The sequence below is a fragment of the Muntiacus reevesi genome, chromosome 12 (genome assembly GCF_963930625.1).
Source record: "Muntiacus reevesi chromosome 12, mMunRee1.1, whole genome shotgun sequence".
NCBI classification, from domain to species: domain Eukaryota; kingdom Metazoa; phylum Chordata; class Mammalia; order Artiodactyla; family Cervidae; genus Muntiacus; species Muntiacus reevesi.
The window spans coordinates 10,783,545-10,804,007 of NC_089260.1; the positions used below are offsets into that span (position 1 = coordinate 10,783,545).

Consider the following 20,463-nt stretch of genomic DNA (forward strand, 5'->3'; position numbering starts at 1 on the left):
GTGTACTAATTTTATGTCTTAAAATTGTCTAGTAATCTTCACTTTGAGTGCCATCTTGAACAATTGAAAGTATTTTTTTAAACCCATTTTTTTTTTTGTTTTAATGAAAGACAGTAGTTCGGGCAAGTGGCTTCTGACTCGGCGCATTTTCTTAGTGGATGCACTAAGTGGACGGGAAAATGACTTAGGAAGCCAGCCAAGGTTAATTAGAGTCGCCACCCAAATATCACTGAGGTAAACAAATGTCTAATTTACTGAATGAGGCTTGGACTATATGGGAAAATGTCATAGTGAAAGTGTTGACTTGTAATTATCAGATTAAAACAGTAAGAACACCTCAACTGGAATGATACATAATGTGTTCTCAGATGTCTATACATTGGGATAGACTAATAGAGGGGATAATTACTTCAGAAGGGCTTAAAGAGTTTGCCAAAATTTGTATCCTCAGCCCCACGCTAGACTTGCCAAGCTAGAGTGTGTTGAGAGGTGGGGAGCAGTGAAGATCAGCAGGCTGACGCGGGTGTGTTAGAGCCTGCCAGATGATTGCAGCAGGCGGGCCTCCTATGGCTCCATCTCCTTCAGCACCTACTGCTCTAGGTTGTCCCTCACTAGTTATCAACACCTCACTCTTGCTCAGATACTTTGATGATGGCCCTGCCTTAGTGCCATGCAGCCCTCACTGTCTCTCCTCTGCTGTGAGATTCCTATCTCTAACCTTATCCGGCTTTTCTACTCTAGTATCTTATGATGTGCACCTTGAATACACTGATGAAAGCCAACGCCACCATCTTTATGGCATTTCAACATACACTACTTTCTCACTGTTTTTTCATTTTGATTTTCACGATAACCTTGCATGAGGTAGGCAGTACAGAAGCTTTGTCATATACCTTTCTGAAATCTACCTGTACTGTTTTTAGCATTCCCTCAATCTGCCAATGTAGATTCCCCAATGTAGTGAAAATGAAGTTGAAACTGGTCAGGCCTGACTTTATCTTGATGAAACCATGTTGGCCACTGGTACTTGGCATTTTCCTTTCTGAGTTTACAAACGGTATGTTACTAATGTGTTGAATTCAGCAAAATGTACCCTATTGTGTGCCATAGATAGTACTAGATATGCCACATTATCTTTGTTTAAGAATTCATATTTTTTTAATATTTATTTTTATTTTATTTATTTATTTGGCTGTGCCGGATCTTAGTTGTGGCACGTAGAATCATTAGTTGCAGCATGTGGCATCTAGTTCCCTGATCAGGGATTGAATCTGGGCCCCTGCGTTGGGTGTGTGGAGTCTTAGCCACTGGACCACCAGGGATGTCACCAAGAATTCATCTTTTTTTCAAAATCAGGATTATTATCTGCCTTTCTCTAGGCGTTACTCTTGAGTATTCCTCAAAAGTGGTACACAGTACTTCATTGATTTTATTTGTAAACTTTGTAGGACCTAGATCAAGAAGCGTTTTTTAAGGGTGTATTTTAATCTAAAGTTTTGACCACTTCAGCTAGCCTGTGTTGTTACCATTAGTTTATGTTTACCCTTCTCTAGTTTTTAATAACTGGTGGTTCTGAGATCACCAAGACTATTCATATCCCATTCAGAGGAAACAGTAAGTTATATGTATGTTTAAGGACCTCAGTGTATTTTTAACTAAAAATGAATTTTCTTTTAAACAGCATCCACCTTGTACCCAACACAAAAAATGGAAACATTTACCCTCCCTTAATTACCATTGCCTACAGTGACATTGATGTCAAAGATCCCAACAGCCAGTCTGCGAAGGTGAGTTCCTTCTTGGTCATTGCCTCTCTATGTGTTAGTGTAAAACTGATAGAGTTTGCATTATGGTTCAAAGACTGTTAGTCCTTTTCAGAGTTTTAAATAGTCAAGACAGTTATTTTTTACTAATGGTGGTAAGAGGTGAGTTCTTATGACTCTGCACATAAAAAGGCAAGAATTAAGTTTGTCAGCAGATAGTGTCACCAACCGCTGGGCCTCCCTGTTCTGGATGCCAAGACATTTCTCATTCTCTTTGGCCACCTTGCTTCCGTTAAGATTTGTCTCCTTGCCTGACTAAACCAGGAACTCAAACCTTAAGTGGGCATGTGTGTTTCTCTTCTCACCAGTCTTGCCCACTTGATAGAGACGTACTTAAACAGGCAGAAAGAGAATCAAATTATTAGCTTTATAACTAGTAGGACTAGTTATAACTAGTTTATAGTTATAGTTTATGAAAGTTTATAACTATTTCACGAAAGTGAAATAGAGAATGCAGTTTGGACCTACAACCAATTAGTCTTCTGACAGTTTCCCAACTCTGTGAAACCTCACCCCAGAACCCGAGTCCTCCCCTGCCGGGAAGGGCCTGTGTGTGAAAGTGAGACCGTGCACACGCTGAGAGCAGGCCGCTCCAAAGACGGAGCCTGGCAGAGGCCGAGCTCTGCCTCGCCAGGCGACTGAAGCGTCCCTGCCTGAGGAGGATGGAGATGGGGACCAGAGCTCACCCTTCTAGACTTCTTCCTCATCCCCTCTCTCCTCCAGAAGCATGACAGTTGGAAGGCGCACATTCCTTACCTCCAAGACTCACTAATAGCTTTACATTTCTACTGTTTCACTTTGCTGACTTTTCATGTTCTAGTTCTTCAGCCGGTGTTCTCGGCCTTGCTGTTGTGCTTACACTTCTACTCAGCTGCTGTTGGATTCAGGCTCTCATAAAGCGAAAAGTAGGCACCTGATTGGACGTTTCTCTGAAAGATTGCACACCCTCGGTTTTATTACCTGATTTGATGTTGAATTGGTTTCTGTGGCCTGAATTTATATACACTGTAATGAGAGGAGAAAATCCAGGAGCAGCTTAGCAACAACAAAAGACTGCCTTGTTTAGATTTTCCTGGAATGTCATTTTTGGGTAGTTAAGAATATATTTATCTTCATATAAAACACTTCTGGATGTTTTCTTTGAATATTTTTCATGTCCAAAATATATCTAAGCTGTTTTGACAAATTGGAAAATAAGAGGTAGGAAAAAAGTTGAGAGGATCATAGAACTATACTGAGGAAGCCCACCTCAATTCATTCTAATTATAGAATGCACAGTTTTCATCATTTCTTAATTTCTCATGACAGCTATTGTAAAAATTCTACATTCATTTTGAGCAGCTGTATCTCTGCTGTCTTACCATCTCTGCAAATAACCTATCCTCCTGTTTTTCTGAGCAGATCAAAACCATCCAATATGAATTCCCTCAGATTTCCTCTTTAATACTTCAGTATCTCTGTTTCATTATCTTTCTCGACTCCGGTTCCTATTTCTAAGAATAAAGGACTCTTCCCACTTTCTTAAGTGAATTTTAAACCCGTACTTGTTTAGGTTGTTTTCTCCTATTTAATTTTACATATTTTATTATAACATATTAATGTGTATTTTCTCCTGTTTCACCCCCATCCGTTTATTCGGCCAGTTTCTCTGCTGGTTCCTTTCATTTCAGGTTGTCCTATTTTAAAAACAAATTAGCACAACCAAACCATAAAATTTGCTGTCAATTCAGCTTGCTATCATGTGTCTTTCCTTGATTTCCCAACCATTTATTCTTTCATCATTTGCAGTTTGGGTCCTGCCATTTTGCTTCTTTGAAAACCTCTTGAATGAAGTCAGTGAGGTATTCCACATACGCTGGCTTTATTTCTTTAACTTTACACTTATACAGTTGACCCTTGAACAACATAGATTTGAACTGCATGGTTCTGCTTATATATGGACTTTAAAAAATTGTTTTAACTAAATATGTACTGCAGCACTCTGCAAAGTTGGTCGAATTCTTGGATGTGGAGGACCAACTCTAAAGTTCTTTCTGGATTTTTGACTCTGCATCGGAAGTGATGCCCCAACCCCTGTATTGTTCAAGGGTCAGTTGTGCAACATTTGACTCTACTCGTGACCTCCTCCTGCTCGAAGTTCCCTGTTCTGTGACCGTGGTAAGACTTAGGTGTCTTCCCTCTCCTATTTCTCATGCTCCTGTTTCTCTTAATCCTTTATGATTCATCTCTCTCCTGTCTCTGTATAATTGTGTCCCTAAGATTCTTGTTTACACCTTTGATTGATCTGCCTTCTTCCTATGTGACTGTTTAGCCAGTTGCTGAACTCTTGATACACAGGATAGGTCACATGCCTCAGTTACAGAAACCTATCAGAAAATGAAATATGATTATAGTTTGACTTGATTGCCGTTAATGAGCCTAATCTACCTTCTAATGAAACCCTCTTTCTTTAATATGTGCTCTAAATGGGTATTTAAAGTAGTGTGGGTAATTCCCCGAAGTGTATTTATTTATGTGTAAGTAAAGGTCAACTCTAGTAATATTGATAATTTAAAAATATGATATTTTTGGTAAAATTCAACTGTGATTGTATTTTTATAGTAAAAATAGGTTTGTATCATATAACCAGTATGGCTAATTTGCTTTCTTTTAAATATCAGGTTTCTTTCTCAGTCACATATGAAATGGATCAAGGAGAAGCACATGTCCAGACAGATGTGAGTTTTTTTTAACCTGTCAAAATACTTTCAGTATATTTTTTAATTAAAACAAAGTTTTTTTTACATGTTCAGGAAAGTTGTCAAAATAAAGAGATTTGCCATATATCCCTCACCAAGTCTCCCTTAGTGTTAACATCTTACATAACTGTAGTTATTGTTGTTATTTAGTCGTTGGTCGTGTCCACCTCTTTGCGACTCCCATGGACCGCAGCACGCCAGTCTACATACTGTAGTACAGTGGCCATAATCAGGAAATTAATATTGATGTAGTCCTGTTAACTAATCTGGGCTTTCCTGGTGGCTCAGTGGTAAAGAACCCCCCTGCCAATGCAAAGACTCAGGTTCGATTTCTGGGTCGGGCAGATCCCTTGAAGAAGGTAATGACAACCCACTCTAGTGTTCTTACCTGGGAAATCCCATGGACATAGGAGCCTGGCGGGCTGCAGTCCATGGGGTCACGAGGATTTGGACATGATTTAGTGACTAAACAACAAATTAACTAATGTAAATACTCTTTGGATTTTACGGATTTTTTTCGCCATCCTTTTTCTGTTTCAGGACCCAGCCATCGAGTGTCTCCTTAGTCTCCTTAGGTCTGTGACAGGTCGTCAGTCATTCTTTGTTTCATGACTGACCCTAACACTGGTATTTTGTCCTTCAGTTGGTTTTACCTGGTCCTTTCCCATGATTAAATGTAGTTTTAGCATACATACCATGAAAGTGATGTTATACCCTTCTCAGTGAGTTGTATCAGAAGATACTTTGTGTCAGTATATCTTATTAATGGACTTCCCAGGTGGCGCTAGTGGTAAAGACCCTCCTGCCAATGCAGGAGAGATAAGAGACCCGAGTTTGATCCCTGGGTCAGGAAGATCCCCTGGAAGAGGACAGGGCAACTCATTCCAGTATTCTTGTCTAGAGAATCCCATGGGCAGAGAAGTCTGGAAGGCTACGGTCCATAGGATTGCAAAGAGTCAGACACGACCGGAGCTACTTAGCACACACATATGTTGTTAACGTTGATGTCGACTTCGATCGTATGGCTAAGATGTTATCTTCAGAGTTCTCCATTGTCTTTTTCTACTTATAATTAATAAGTGTCTTGTGGGGAAATACTTGAGATTATGCAAATCTCCTGCTCCTTTTTATTCTTTTGCCCTCTAATTTTAGCATCCATTGATAATTCTTGGCCAGTAAAAAATATTACTGTGATATTTGTCTGGTGGTGGTTGTGTTTTTCCATCATTTCTTCTATATTGATTAGAATTCTATAAATAGGAACTCTCCCTTTGTCCACGTGGATTTATTTATTCGTTTATTATTAAGTCAATATGGACTCATGAATATTTATTTATTCTAGCAATTTTAATTCGTTACCTTCATTTTCTTGCTCAAATTGTCCCAGATTTGTCCATTGGGAGTTTCTTCAGTTTGGTGCCTATGTCCTTTTAGTGTACCTTCTAATTTTTGAGCCTTTTTTTAAGTACTTTGTTACTTTTTATTTACAGTATCTTTGAACATTGATGAAATTACATTATGAAATTACATAAATCTCAATTTTTTTTTTACTTTAGATTGCTTTAGGTGTGTTGGGTGGACTCGCTGTTTTATCATCTCTTTTGAAGACAGCAGGTTGGAAGAGACGCATTGGGAGTCCCATGATTGATTTACAGGTATAATCACAGGGCTTTTTAAAGTATATTTTTCTCTTTTAACTATTTTATATCCTTCTAATAAGATACAGCTAGCGATTGAGTAAAAAGTTGCCTTGAGTTTCTCTGGGGTATATGACTAGGAGACGTTCATGAGGAGGAAATGTACCCTTGCTTCCCCTCCAGCGTGCACCACGGCTGGGGGCCAGTCTGCACCCACCAGCCGTGCTCTTCTTGTTTCCTCGAGTCCTCAGCAACACTTGCTGTTTTCCCACCCTTTCCCATTTTTTGCCGATCTGGTGGGATGAGTAGTTTGTCATCAGTTTCCATTTCTTTGATTACTCTTCATATACTTTATTAATCATTTGGGCTTCCCCTTCTGTGAACTTCTTATTTATATCACTTGCTCATTTTTCTGTTGTTTCCAGTTTTTCTTATTTATTTAAACAAATTTTTTATATTTTATTTTATTTAGTTTTTTTGTATTTTCTAAATATAAATCTTCTTTTGGTTTTTGACATTGAAGTTTCTTCTCCAAGGGTAAATCCATCTGTTATTTTACCTATATGTTACTTTGTTTAGTAGAAACTCTTGATTTTAATACTGTCAAATCTGAATAGGTTTTCATATTATGGCGTGTGCTTTTAGGATCTTGTTTAAGATATCCTCCCCTATCAAAAAGATATTCTCCCATATTTTATTCTGTTAACTTTATGGCTTCATTTCTCATTTAATTGTTTTTACATTTATTCTTGTTTTTATTTTCATCTGTCATTTATTGAATATTACTGTAAGCCAGGCATTTTTTTAACCTTGACACGTGTAATTCATTTAGTCCTCACAATAGCTCTATGAAGTTAGGTATCATGATCATTCCCATTTTATACATGCTGAAATTGTAGAGATTAAGTAAATGTCCTATTCATTTAATGTTTACCATATCAAAGTATAGGTGGTATTTCCAGTTAGCTGATTAAGAACATGAGAAAGGCAGCATAGTAAACTGGTTTGTATTGGGTTATCTTCCTGTCTCCAGAGCTGATGTGCCTGGAAATCAGAGGAGGGGGGCTTGATTTACTGTTTGGGAGAGTCAAGAAAGGCATCCAAGAGAAGTGACGTTTAAGCTGGGTTGTCTATGCATTATCTGAGTTTGAGCACACTCCTGGAGATAGTGAAGGACAGGGAAGCCCGGCATGCTGCACCTCACGGAGTTGCAAAAGTCAGACACAACGTAGCAACGGAAGAGCAGCAGCGATCTCCGCGTTCCACAGTGGTCACTCATGGCCTGCTGCCTGAGTGCCGGGTGCTCCACGAGGCGCTGGGCGGTGTGGCAGTGGGCACAGGGAGATGCGGTCTCTGCCCTCAGAGCTCTAGAGAGTTTGCCGGAGAGAAGAGGAGAAGAATATGTTGAAATAATATTCATTTCATTCCCCAAAACACTTGGAATGGATGTGTGGAGTGGTTAATTATTGAGCAAGTTGTCGGAACGGACAGATGAGGCTAAAATTTAATTTTGGCCTAGGTTGTAAAGGACCTTGTGGATCAGGAATTTACATTTTAATGAGACATCACTGTACATTTTTAAGAAGGAGAGTGACACAGTCCAATTTACATTTTAGAAAGCCAACTTGGATGGTGGTATGGAGGGTACGTTGGGGAGAAGGATTCCAAAGTTAAAGAAAATTAGAAAGCGGTTCTAAAGTTCTTAGTTGGTGAAAGATGAGAAGAGTTGAATAAGATAGAAGTTATTGGGAATGGATCAAAAGGTTAGGACCCAAAAGGTATCTAGGAAGTGGCTGCAGTCAGTCCTGACTGATTCATGGATACATGAAATAAGACTTCAAGCTTGAGAAACTGGGTTGATAATAATGTCATTAATAATAATATGTTATAAAGTAGTATAAATAGATTGAGTCTATAACAGCTGTGATTCTCTTTTTAAATTACAGACAGTTACGAAATTCTTGGTTTACTATGCTGGTGATCTGGCCAATGTTTTCTTTATCATCACTGTAGGAACAGGTCTTTACTGGCTTATTTTCTTTAAAGTAAGTGATTTTCTGAATTTAACTTTAGTGCCACAACCTGAATAAATTGTAAGCTCTCTTTATAAAGCAACTGTTTTTACTTGAGGGTGTTTCTAATCAAGAGTATTGGGGCAAGTGCTAAACTCACCGTAACCTGAGTGTGTTGTGTTTATTTTATGCTTTCTTTGGGTTATAAACTGTGCCTAGTAAAAACCTTGTGTGGTCATACTTAGTGTAATTTTCATCACAGGCGCAGAAATCTGTCTCTGTTTTGCTACCAGTGCCAGCTCAAGAAGAACGTTTTGTTACTTATGTGGGATGTGGTTTTGCTCTGAAGGTAAGTTTCAAAGCATAGGTTACTGAATTTTAAAACTCTGCTTAAAAAAAAAAGGTCTGCTAATAAACACATAAGTCTTCAGAGTTAAAACGCTTTCAAAATCTTTGGTGTAAAACTTAGTTTAATTTTAGAAGAAAGTATGAATTGTTTAATTTTACTAGGAAGTCTGCATTTATTTATAATAGGTGTCTCATTCTGAAGCTCTACCTTAAATACTTTTTTATTCTTTAATGTAGATTGTTAATTGAGAGTGAACGGTACCACGCTGGATAAAGTGCTGAACTCAGCCTTGGTTCTCTCTGCCTCCACTTTCCTTTCCTCCTCTTCCCATGGCAGCCCCGTCCTAGCTTCACTGTTCTTTCAGTGGACATGATGGTCTTTACATGCCTCTGCCGTACATCTCATCCAGTTGTGTTGTGATTATTAAGTGACTACTATTCCCACTGATCTGTGAGCCCCAGGAAGAGAGGAATCATCCCATACTTAGATTTTTAACCTTTGTTTGATCAATAATGCACCTTCGCAGAAGAAGCCTGTTTAAACATATTCTGAAATGAAAAGGATTTTTTTCATCAGAAATCTTAATAGCAGAAATAGAGAAAAAGACAGTAAGAGCATCCTAAAACTTTCATTAGGACAAACAAATTGCAGTTGGAAATACCTTTCTTTATAAAGAAGTTAAAGGCTTTTGGAAACCTTGGGAAAGAGAGTCAATTACTCAAGATCCCTGTGTGAGGAGGGAGGTAGTATGTCTCCTTTCATATTCCTGTTTCAAAGAAAGAAGAAGGGAAGGTGAATTAATATGTGTGTAAAAAGTCTATGAATTTGGTGATTGTTAGTTGATGAGTTTCTGGTGAGCCCCTAATGGTATTATGACCTTGTCACTTGTGAAACTTACAGTGAAAATGTTAGTCACTCTGACTCTTTGCGACCCGATGGACCATAGCCTGCCAGGCTTCCCTGTCCATGGGATTCTCTGCAAGAATACTGGAGTGGGTTGCCATTCCCTTCTCCAGGGGATCTTCCTGACCCAGGGGTTGAACCTGGGTCTCCCCCATTGCAGGCAGCTTGTTTACCATTTGAGCACCAGAGAAGCCCCATATATCTTCTTGTGATTGCAGATGTTCGTTTCTTAAAGAATCAGTGTTGGTTTCATAAGCAGGGTTGATGCCAGTACTTTAAGGTGTTTTGTTTGTCATTCTCAGGCTCTGCAATTTTTGCATAAGCTCATCTCCCAGATTACCATAGACATATTCTTTATCGATTGGGAGCGGCCTAAAGGAAAGGTTCTTAAAGCTGTTGAAGGTAATGAAAGTAACCATTTGCACCAAGTTTCTTTTGCCACAGTTGTAAAGCAAAGAAGGTGAAACGTTTTACTCATTTTATCTCCCCAACCAGGTGAGGGTGGTGTTCGGAGTGCTACTGTTCCTGTAAGCATATGGAGAACTTATTTTGTGGCAAATGAATGGAACGAAATTCAGACTGTGAGAAAAATTAACCCACTCTTTCAAGTACTTACTGTCCTCTTCCTTTTGGAGGTATAAACTATTTGATATAATTGTATTCAATTTATGGGTGCTTCATAAATGTTAATTTAATTCCAACTAGATTTTCCTGTCAGTGGGAGAAGTTTAAAATATTGTTACCGAGCCATTAAAAAATACGCATAACATGAAATTTGCCATCTTAGTCATTTTAAGTGTCCAGTCCAGTACTGTTAGGTGCACGCCTGTTGTTGCACAGTCCATCGCTAGACCTCTTCATCTTGCAGAAGTAAAACTCTGTGCCCGTCTTCTTCCCTCTCCCCAGACCTGGAACCCCCATTCTACTTCCTGTCCTTGAACACCTACTAAGGACCATGTCCTGTGTTAGGATTTGGGGCTACAGCCTAACAAGACATACTCAGTGGGTACATGCTTATGATCCCTTTGCAGTGATTTGATGGACCTGGGTAGAATTATCAAAGGAAGTGTTCAGTACTGAATATGAGACTGAAATATGGGAACTGTATGAGTAACATTTTCTGTAGAACTAGCTGCTTAAGTAAGGTTTGATATAAATTTTGTCAGACTCCTTTGTTTGTCTGCCTTCCTTTTTCCTTCTTTCTTGCCTTTCTCCTTCCTTTCCTTTTTTGAACCTAGAAGAACGTGTGTGTCTCTGGGACATAAGAACACTGTCTCAAAAACTTACTTATAGTCCTGTTTTTTAAAGCTTAAAAGGGATTGTGTGAGAAAGTAGTTTTATAATCAAGTAAGTTTGGAAAATACTGTATCCCATAAAGTCATGTAACTTCCTTTACCATAAAACTTTCCAGAGCCTTTAATGTATGAGAGTAGAAGGCGTAGAGGTGAGTGTAACATGATATCTTCCTCAAAAGGCACTTTGGAAAATAGTGTTTTAAAGTATAAAAAGTATTTGCCTAGTGCCTGGCATGGATTGCTGGTTGTTCATTGGTAGTTTACTGAAAGTGAAAAGTGAAAGTGAAAATCGCTCAGTTTTGTCCGACTCTTTGCGACTCCGTGGACTGTAGTCTATGGAATTCTCTAGGCCAGGATTACTGGAGTAGGTAGCCTTTCCCTTCTCCAGGGAATCTTCCCAACTCAGGGATCGAACCAAGGTCTCCTGCATTGCAAGCGGATTCTTTACCAGCTGAGCCACAACTTTATTTTTTTAACAGAAATTTTTAAGCTTTGTCAGTATATATGATAATAAGGTTATATTTGGCCTTGAGTCAAAGGGGATGACAGAGGATGAGATGGTTGAATGGCATTACTGACTTGATGGACTTGAGTTTGAGCAAGCTCCAGGAGTTGGTGATGAACAGGGAAGCCTGATGTGCTGCAGTCCTTGGGGTCACAAAGAGTCAGATATGACTGAGCAACTAAACTGAACTGGCCTTGAGCCATATTGAAGAGGCTACCTAATGAACTAGCTAAAATTTTGTATTAAATACTTTGTAATTAAAATACTGGATAATTATTTTTATCTAGATTTCCTACTGTTTGTACAAACGAATACTTCAGTTTTTCAGACTGCAGGAGTTTTCTTTATCCGTATCTTTTAAAATTATTTTTTCTTTTTATTTAAGGTTGTGGGATTCAAGAACTTAGCATTAATGGACTCATCCTCTAGTCTTTCCAGAAGCCCACCTAGCTACATAGCTCCTTACAGCCGCATTTTGAGATATGCTGTGTCTTCTGCTCTTTGGCTGGTCATTGGAATTATACAGGTAACAGGAGATTATACTTTGAAGCAACATTGCCTCTCTATATTTTTAACTCTGTTTATATACTGATCTTCAGCTCTTGACCACAACAGGATTTCTATAGTATAAAGAAGGTGACAAGAACAATAATAAAGATAGCTAATAGCTAATTCTTACATAGTATGCTAATCTAGGCACTGTGTTAATTGCATTACACAAAGGAACTTACTTAATCTTTGTAGTAGCCCTCAGAGATAGATTCTTTTAAATATCCTCATTTTATAAATGAGGATGTGGTGGCACAGAAAGGTTAAATATTTGCCCAAATATGATATTAGAAATCTATTAGAAATGAGCAGAACTGGAATTTGAGCCCAGAACAATTAGAAATCAGCAGAACAAAAACAGAAAAAGAAATCAGAACAGAAATTTGAACTCAGGCAATCTGATTTCAGATTTCATTTCTTATCAATAGTGGGGCTCTGAAGGGTCTTTCAGAGTCTGCAGGATCTAGTTTATATATAATGATAGGAATTGCTAAGGTACCCTCAATCTTTGCTTTAAAACTAACATATTGTTTACATTCATTTACATATCATTAAATCTCACTCAAATTACCAGTACCCCTGCTGAAATTTTCTTTGAAGTATTAATTGAAATAGCTGAAACTAAAAATAAATCTGAGGACCCAGGGCTCTAGCAGAGGATCTTTCCTATGCTTATTTCCTTTATCTTCTTGTAGCTAAAAGAAAATAAAAAGAATGAAAGGAAAAAGAGAGAAGCAGGAGCTACAGCACTTAACTAACTCTAGTCCCTGCATTTCTTTCTCTTGCTTACAGACACTCCCATAAGTGGGAAAAGCCTTTCAGTTTGATTAAGTTTTCTTTAACTCTAAAATAAGCAAAGGAAGGTGGGACTTCCTATAAACTGGAGAGCTTATATTTGCCTTAAAAACTAAATTTTAAAAGATTTTGGAATTGAAGTCCCCAGATTCCTACAGAATTGGATCTAGGTGTCATTCTGTGACCTGAGACTACTGTTTAAATTTGTATTTATTTTAAATTGTTAAGACTTGTGCAAACCTAAAGCTGTAGAATAGAGCTAGTGAGGGATAGTTTGACAATCACAGGAGAGAGACAAACAGAAATTAGAATTTGAAATAAAATTAGATTAAAATAATATGGGGCTTGATTTTTTTTCCCGTTTCAGTTTTGTTTATTGAGCTATAACTGACGTGAAAGTTGCTCAGTCGTGTCTGACTCTTTGTGATTCCATGGACTCAGTTCATGGACTCCTTCAGGCCAGAATGCTGGAGTGGGTGGCTGTTCCCTTCGCCCGGGTCCCCCGCATCGCAGGCAGACTCTTCACCGGCTGTGCCGGCGGGGGGCCTGGTGACAGACGGCAGTGACAGTGACGGTTGGCTGTCGCTGTAGGTCACCAGTGCAGTGACATGCAGCACTGTGTTAGTGTAAGGTGATCAGTGGTTTAACTCACATGTGTTATGAAGTGATCACCACCATAAGTTTAGTGAACGTCCATCATCTCATATAAATGCAAAATTAAAGAAATAGAAAAATACTTTTCCCTTGTGATGAGACCTCTTAGAATTTATTCTCTTTTACATAAAACATAAAATAATGTTAATTATATTTACAGTGTTATACATTATATCTTTAGTACTTACTTATGTTATAACTGAAAGTTTGTACTTTTTGATTGTCTTTATCAAATTCTACCCATTTCCCCCTCCAACCACCACCTCTGGTAACCAGAAATCTGATCTGTTTTTCAAGAGTTTGTTCATTTGTCTGTTTTTGAAGTGTAATTGACAACACAGTGCTAGTTCCTCGTACATACCTTAGTGATTTGATATTTCTATACATTTCAAAATGATCATCATGTTGATCTAGTTACTCTGTCATAATACTCTGGAGTTTGATATTTATCATCAGTATAATAGTAAGTAAATATTTATTTTTACTTATACCAGTATAAGGTTTTGTGAACAGATCAGATTTATCTGGATGTAGAGAATTTAAAGGACTACCATCTGAAGCTTTTCATATTGGTTGAGTACAACAACTAAAAAAAAATAACCCACCCTGACAAGCCTGAAATAAAAGTAGCTTTTCTCTGTCTCATGAGAAAGAGAGTAAGGGGTCAGCAGTGCAGGGCCAGCAGGGTGGCTGCCGTCAGGCCTGGAGGCCTGTTGTTCTGCTTTGCCCCGCAGGACTTCACCTCTAAGCTCACCTCTTGGGCCATAATGGCTGATGGGGTTGCAGGTGTGAACCAGGGAAGGAGACCTCACCCTTTCCCTTTTTTTTTTTTCCTTTCCACTATGAATTTTAATTGAAAACATTACAACAGCTTAACTACCCATAATGAAATATGAAACTTCAGTAGTTAAATTATTATTATCATTTATGAGGCATTTATTCTTCCTTATTTTATAGACCAGCAGGAAACTTTGCATACTTGTATTTTCTGTTCTCCATTTCAGAGGAAGATTGTGAAGAGAAAGTCTAAAAGTTTTATAAATCAAAACCTAATTGAGAAGTAAAACACAGGGAGAACAAAATCTGTGTATAGCTGAGCGTAGGTGGTTTTTAGCTCATATTTTAGGTATGAAAACAGTTTGGCTTACTTCACATGAAACAAGCAGGTGAAGTAGTAAAACTGAACTGTGAAAACCCCTATCAATTATTTTTAGCATGCTTCTTAATTTTCTTTTTCCCCTGGTTTCTTGTCTTCTGTGCTGGAGTCTCGAACAGGTAACCCCTTGAGGGGGTGTCGGTGATAAGTGGGCCGTGAAGGAAACACCAGCAAACCCAATAAGGAAATCCTGCCATAACTATGTAGCCCACCCAGGCTGGTTAGCCACATGCACATAGATAAATCCAAGTGCTGTAGAAAAGAGTCACCTCCTGAAACATCTGTTCAGCTAGCACCCGGCCCTTGTAATCCTTGAGTGTGAGCAGTGACTCTGATGCTCTGTGCGCGGGCGGGCATGGGGCAAGGATCCCGGCTCGGGGGCCATACGGGCCGGGGGCTGGTCCTCCCTGCAGACTGGAGGGCAGGCTGAGCTGGGGAGTGTGATGACCACTCGCCCCGTTCTCCTTGAGGGCCTTTTCAGAGGTGTCTTCCACCTCTCCTTGGCCAGAACTTGGTCACATGCCCCCACCCCCACCCGCCCCCCCATCCTCAGGGCAGCAGCGTGCCCACACAAGGGTCTGTCCCTAGGAGAGGGGAAAGGCTCGTAGGAGCAGCAGCTAGCCGCCCTGGGCACTACCGTCTGACCTCGTTTGTTTCTCACTCTGCTGTCCTTTGACAGAGACAGATGTCTCCATGGTCGCATCCTCAGATTATCAGTGTTTATGCATCCTTAAGAGTTCCTTTAACCTGTAGCAGTTCCATAAATTTGTCTCTACAAACTCTTCTTGCTTCTCATAACGTTAGGTGTTATTATTCACTCCCCAGCCCAGCTTCTTCAATTTTTAAGTGGTATCTCTTAAACTTTGTTACTGTTTTTCATGTCATTTAAAGGAGCTTTAAAATATATACCTGGTGTTTTTAGGAAAGGGTTTTCAGTATTCAGCTGCTGCAGATTCATTTATGTATTCATTCCCATATCTGAGTATATTTTATGTGGGAGGCACTGGTGAGCCCAAAGATAGGCTCTAACAGGAACAAGTTACAACTTGTGACAAGTGCTGTGAAGGGCGTCAGCAGGCAGATGAGACAGCAAGTAGAGGGAGGTAAGGGGAAGGAAAGTTAGGAGTGGGGACAGCTTTGAATAGGGTGGTTAGGAAGTGTTGTCTTTCTCTGAAGGGTATCTAAGGTCTATAGTGTAAACTCTTCTCTTTTGATTTGTATAACTCCCCTTTGCAATATTATTAAATCTGTCTAAGAAAACACTTGAAACCATTTCATTTAAATGTTTAACACATTATCTGTAGTTGAAACAGATTACTTGACATATGCTTTTTATATGCTACTCTTATCAGAGAAGATTAATTTGAAAAACAAGCAGTTTCTCTAGTAGACTTTGGAATTTAGGAGATGAGCAGAATTGCAGAACTAGACCTAAATTGGCCATAATGCATTTGTTTATCCTAAGGTTTTCAAAGCCCCTTACTTCCTCTCCCTGTGTTTGTCCTATCTTATTTTAATGACACAGAAAAGTTTTTAAATTCAAAATAAGCCCCGTCAGTGAATTCCAAAACACTCTTCCTTTAACAAAAGAATAGGAAATGCTAAGTAGGATTTTATCCCACAAGAGTCATTATTGGCTCCTATGTTCTTGTTTGGAACTTAGTTTTTCTTAACATACTATACTGGGGCTATAAAAGAAAATTAAATCCTAAAATCTAATAAGCATGAACTTGGTTTAATGTTTCAGATTGTGTTCTTTGCTGTCTTCTATGAGAGATTTATAGAAGATAAAATTCGACAGTTTGTTGATTTGTGCTGTATGAGTAATGTAAGTACTTTCTGACTTTATCTTGCAACTGTTATTTCTCCCTTTTTAAAGGTCATGAGTACATTAAAAGAGGCTTTAAAAGTGATTTGCTATGATTGGATTTTTAGTCTGATTTCCACTGGTGGTTAATTCCAGAGATGGTCATAATGAGCTACAAGTTACTATTTGCTGCCTTAAATTTTCCTTCTTTATTTGAAACTTCTTAATTATAAATCCCTTATGCTCCCAAATAGTTGACTCAGCCTGAAATCCCTGAAAGGTTTTCATATATCAATCCTGTTTCTTCTTTTCTTGGAAGTGTCTTCAGTCTCTTTTCCATCTACTTTTTAAAAGACCTCATTATCCTTTATTACCTTATTATTCCCTTTATATGTTTTCTAAGAATTCAACTCTCATTATTTTGAGAGGAAGGAAGCAATTTCAAGAAGAACTTAATTTTTATTGTTTTGCAGATGAATTGCTAACTGGTCCTTCTCTTTTTATAGATATCAGTGTTTCTGTTATCCCACAGATGTTTCGGCTACTACATTCATGGTAGATCAGTACATGGGCATGCTGATACTAATATGGAAGAAATGAATATAAATCTTAAAAGAGAAGCGGTATATTTTACATCTTTTTCTTTTTTTAAGCTGAGAGGTTCTCATAATCTGGGATTTGTAGTAGTATTTTTTAAAAATCCTCATTGATTACTTTTAAAAGTTGCTAGAATATTAACCCATTAGCCTGAACATTAAAAGGGAACGAATCACATATCATCCTGCAGTTCCTTTATGGAGTGTATTTCAAGGTAAACTGAATAATTCACGAGGGAAAAATCTTCCTAGTGGAAGCAAGTAAAAGAATTCTAAGTTAGAAAATCACCATTTTGTATTGACTAATGAATTAATGCATACAGGCTACAATCATCAGTGGATGCCAAAACAATTAAGTGAAAGATAACAGGGAGCTTCATAATCAGGTTTACATTATCTGAACATACTAGCTCAATCTTAGAACATGTAAAAATTAGGAAGACTGACATTACGTACTTCCTGTTATGGTGCAGTGAGGAAGTACATAATATCACCCATGGAATACTCTTGCCTGAGAAAATTGAGCCTGAAGGTAATCAAGCCTCTAGCTCTAACAGGGAATCAAGTCTCTAGTTTGCAGTAAATAGCGGGGATAGAGAGACAAAATAAGTTATACCACAGAAGCGTTTAGCCAGATGCAGAATGTTAGGATATCTCATAGGACAAATGACCCAGTGCCCCCAACAAATTAGAGGCATGAAAAGAAAAGAAGTGATGGTGGTGGTAGAAGAAAGTTGTTAGATGTTAATTTTAAGGAAAAAAAAAATACAATGTGTAGACTTTGGATCTTGATTCATAGAACCAACTATCAAGTTAAAAAAAAACCTTTGGAAAAAATCTTGGCAATTTAATGGGCTAAATATTAAATTATATTAAGGAAAGATCAGTTTTATTAGGTGTGAAAATGACTTTTTTTTTTGAAGGTCTTATTGGTTAGAGATACTAAATTGCAAATGAAATGACATGGTATCTGGGGTTTGCTTTAAAAGAAAAAAGTTGGGAAGATAGATGAAACAAAACTGGTAAAATGGTAATTGTTGAAGTTGAGTGTCAAACGGTTCTCTCTATTATATATTTTAGAAAACTTCCGTGAGAAAATTTTAAAAAGAAAAATATGTACCTAAGAGGAAAAACCAAGAGGATTTATTGATTAAGGGACCATACCTGTGACTCGCAAGAATTTAATACATGGTCCCAACATCTCAGAGAGGAACAATTTATTTAATACATTGAACTGAATCAGTTGGTTAACTGTGAGAACTTATACCTGAATTGAAGAGTTAACTTTTTAAAATGAAACTATGAAAACCTAGAAAAGAATATCTCAGTTTGAGAGATGACAAAGCATAAAATACAAAAGTATCAAAAAAAGTATTATTTATTGATTTTATTTTATTAATGTATAGAACATTTATGTAGCCACAATTATACAGATAAAAGACATAGGGTAAAATTTCCATAGTAAATATGACACAAAGATATTGATCACAGTACTTAAAATCATATAAATCAGTAAGCAAACGAAGTTAAAAACTTAACAGAGGTAATTCTCCGGCAATCCAGTGGTTAAGACTCCATGCTTCCTTTGCAGGGGGACTGGTTTGACCCTGGTTGGGAAGCTAAGATTCCGCCTGTCACAGGAGCACAGCCAAGAAAAGGAAAAACCAAGCCAAAAAAAAAAAAAACCCTTCAATGACAAAAAGATTTTTTAAAACAAGTAAATAAACAGAATAGACTAAAAACCTCTAAAAATATTAAGCTCACGAATCATGGAGGAAATGAATGTAAAAATAACATATTTACTTTCTTCAAATTACAAAATTTTATTTTAAAAAGCTAATAGTAGCATCCAGGACAGGGTGTAATGGTCACTGATCTTAGGATAACATTTTCATAAACCTGCTAGAAAGCATTTGACAGTTTATACCAACAGCTTTCTGAGAGTTCATTATCTTCGACTTACTGATTCTATGAATCTAACTAGCTCAAGGAAATAATTAACAATGTGAATAACTGATTACGTTCAGGATCTTAATCACAGGGGTTATTTATAAGGACAAAGATTACATAAAAATGAGAGAATATTAAGTAAACTGGTTTATCTATACAGTGAAACATTAGGTAAACATTAAAACTCATGTTTTGTAGAACATTTAATGGTACTAAGAGTTGCTCAGGGTATAATGTTACATGAAAAAGAAATCAGTATGATCCAGATTTTATACCATCTCTATGTGTATGCGTAGACAACAACTAATGAAGTACCTTAAAATACTGGCATCTCTTGGTGTTGCAATTATAGAAGATTTTTTTCTTTTTGTATTTCTTTGAATTTTATAAATTCTCTATAATCAGAATTTTTTTTTTTAATAAAGAAATTCACTACACATAGACTGCACTTAAGTCAGTAGAAAACCAAGTGTCATATTTGTGGCTTAGGTTTAGACAAAGGAGAAGAACATTAAGCTCCAGAGTAGACAAATAAAGTTAAGAATGGAGGCAAGAATACTAATGCCGAACCTTGAAGCATCTATGAGAATTGGCTAGGTCGGGGGTAGGGTAAAATGTTACAGACATATGGTTCTCAGGAATCAAATTGTGTCAGAGAGACTTGCAGTAGATATCTGGTCTGTAACATTAACCATTGGGTGATGTATCACTACCTTTTTAGTGAAATTAATCAAGGAAGTGTATTCAGAGTGTTTAGAGAACAAAAAATGACCATTTATAAAAGTTGCTAATTCTAAGACTAGACTTTTTATCATTTATTAAAGAACAATAAATTGATTATAAAGAAAGCTTAGAATATCAATATATGGTGAAACTAGTATGAGGTGTTTTTTGTTTTTTTTTTTTAAAGTAGGGAGAAGTAAAGCCACCTGCACAGAGGTATGATGAAGTAGAAATTAGTAAGACCTGGAGGGTAGTGGCAAGCTTGGATACTATTAAAATTGCTTTGTTTCAGATAGAGTTCCAGTACAACTTCAGTTGGCTTCCAAGTCTTATAATATTAAATATTGCATTTTCTTTTTAAGATAGGCAGAATTTTCATTATCTTGATCTTAACATGTATTTTTTTAACTTTTCAGGAAAATTTGTGTAGCCAAAGAGGTTTGGTACCTAATACGGATGGTCAGACTTTTCAGATTGCAATTTCTAGTCAGATGAGGCAACACTATGACAGAATTCATGAGACACTAACAAGGGTTTGTATAACTACAATTCAGATATATTTTCTCAATATTTCATGTTATTTAGATACCAAGAACGTAAGGCATGTTTCATTTACCCTTGTCTCTTTTTCACATTAGAAAAATGGCCCTGCTAGACTATTGAGTTCATCAGGAAGTACTTTTGAGCAGAGTGTAAAAGCATATCATACTATGAATAAATTTCTTGGCTCTTTCATCGATCATGTATGTATCATCATTTATTTTTAAGCTAGAGTCAAAATGCAGTATTTAAAAGGTTAGCCAGGAATGTCAATTATTTCTTCAGTCAACTAAGTCAATGAACTTAGAACCCTTGTGGGGTTGGTTGGTTGGTTGGTTGTTTTTGCTGAAAAAATTAATACTTCATGGATGGAGTTAGGTTATGTAAAAGTAAAATGAGATTTTTATACGTCTATTAGCATGTGATTAGCT

The 20,463-nt window shown here is 37.4% G+C and overlaps 1 protein-coding gene across 4 annotated transcripts in view; it reads left to right on the plus strand.

Annotated features, from left to right (window-relative positions):
* The window catches only part of TMEM67 (transmembrane protein 67), a 44,375-nt gene that overhangs the window by 17,154 nt on the left and 6,758 nt on the right, over positions 1-20,463 (plus strand). For all 4 annotated transcript variants that reach the window (XM_065903209.1, XM_065903210.1, XM_065903211.1 and 1 more), the window contains 13 exons: positions 111-234; positions 1,682-1,787; positions 4,484-4,540; positions 6,118-6,216; positions 8,145-8,243; positions 8,473-8,559; positions 9,765-9,864; positions 9,958-10,097; positions 11,648-11,788; positions 16,164-16,244; positions 16,730-16,846; positions 19,909-20,025; positions 20,131-20,235. In XM_065903209.1, the coding sequence (XP_065759281.1) occupies positions 111-234; positions 1,682-1,787; positions 4,484-4,540; positions 6,118-6,216; positions 8,145-8,243; positions 8,473-8,559; positions 9,765-9,864; positions 9,958-10,097; positions 11,648-11,788; positions 16,164-16,244; positions 16,730-16,846; positions 19,909-20,025; positions 20,131-20,235 (1,373 nt within the window). The remainder of the gene's footprint in view (positions 1-110; positions 235-1,681; positions 1,788-4,483; positions 4,541-6,117; positions 6,217-8,144; positions 8,244-8,472; positions 8,560-9,764; positions 9,865-9,957; positions 10,098-11,647; positions 11,789-16,163; positions 16,245-16,729; positions 16,847-19,908; positions 20,026-20,130; positions 20,236-20,463) is intronic.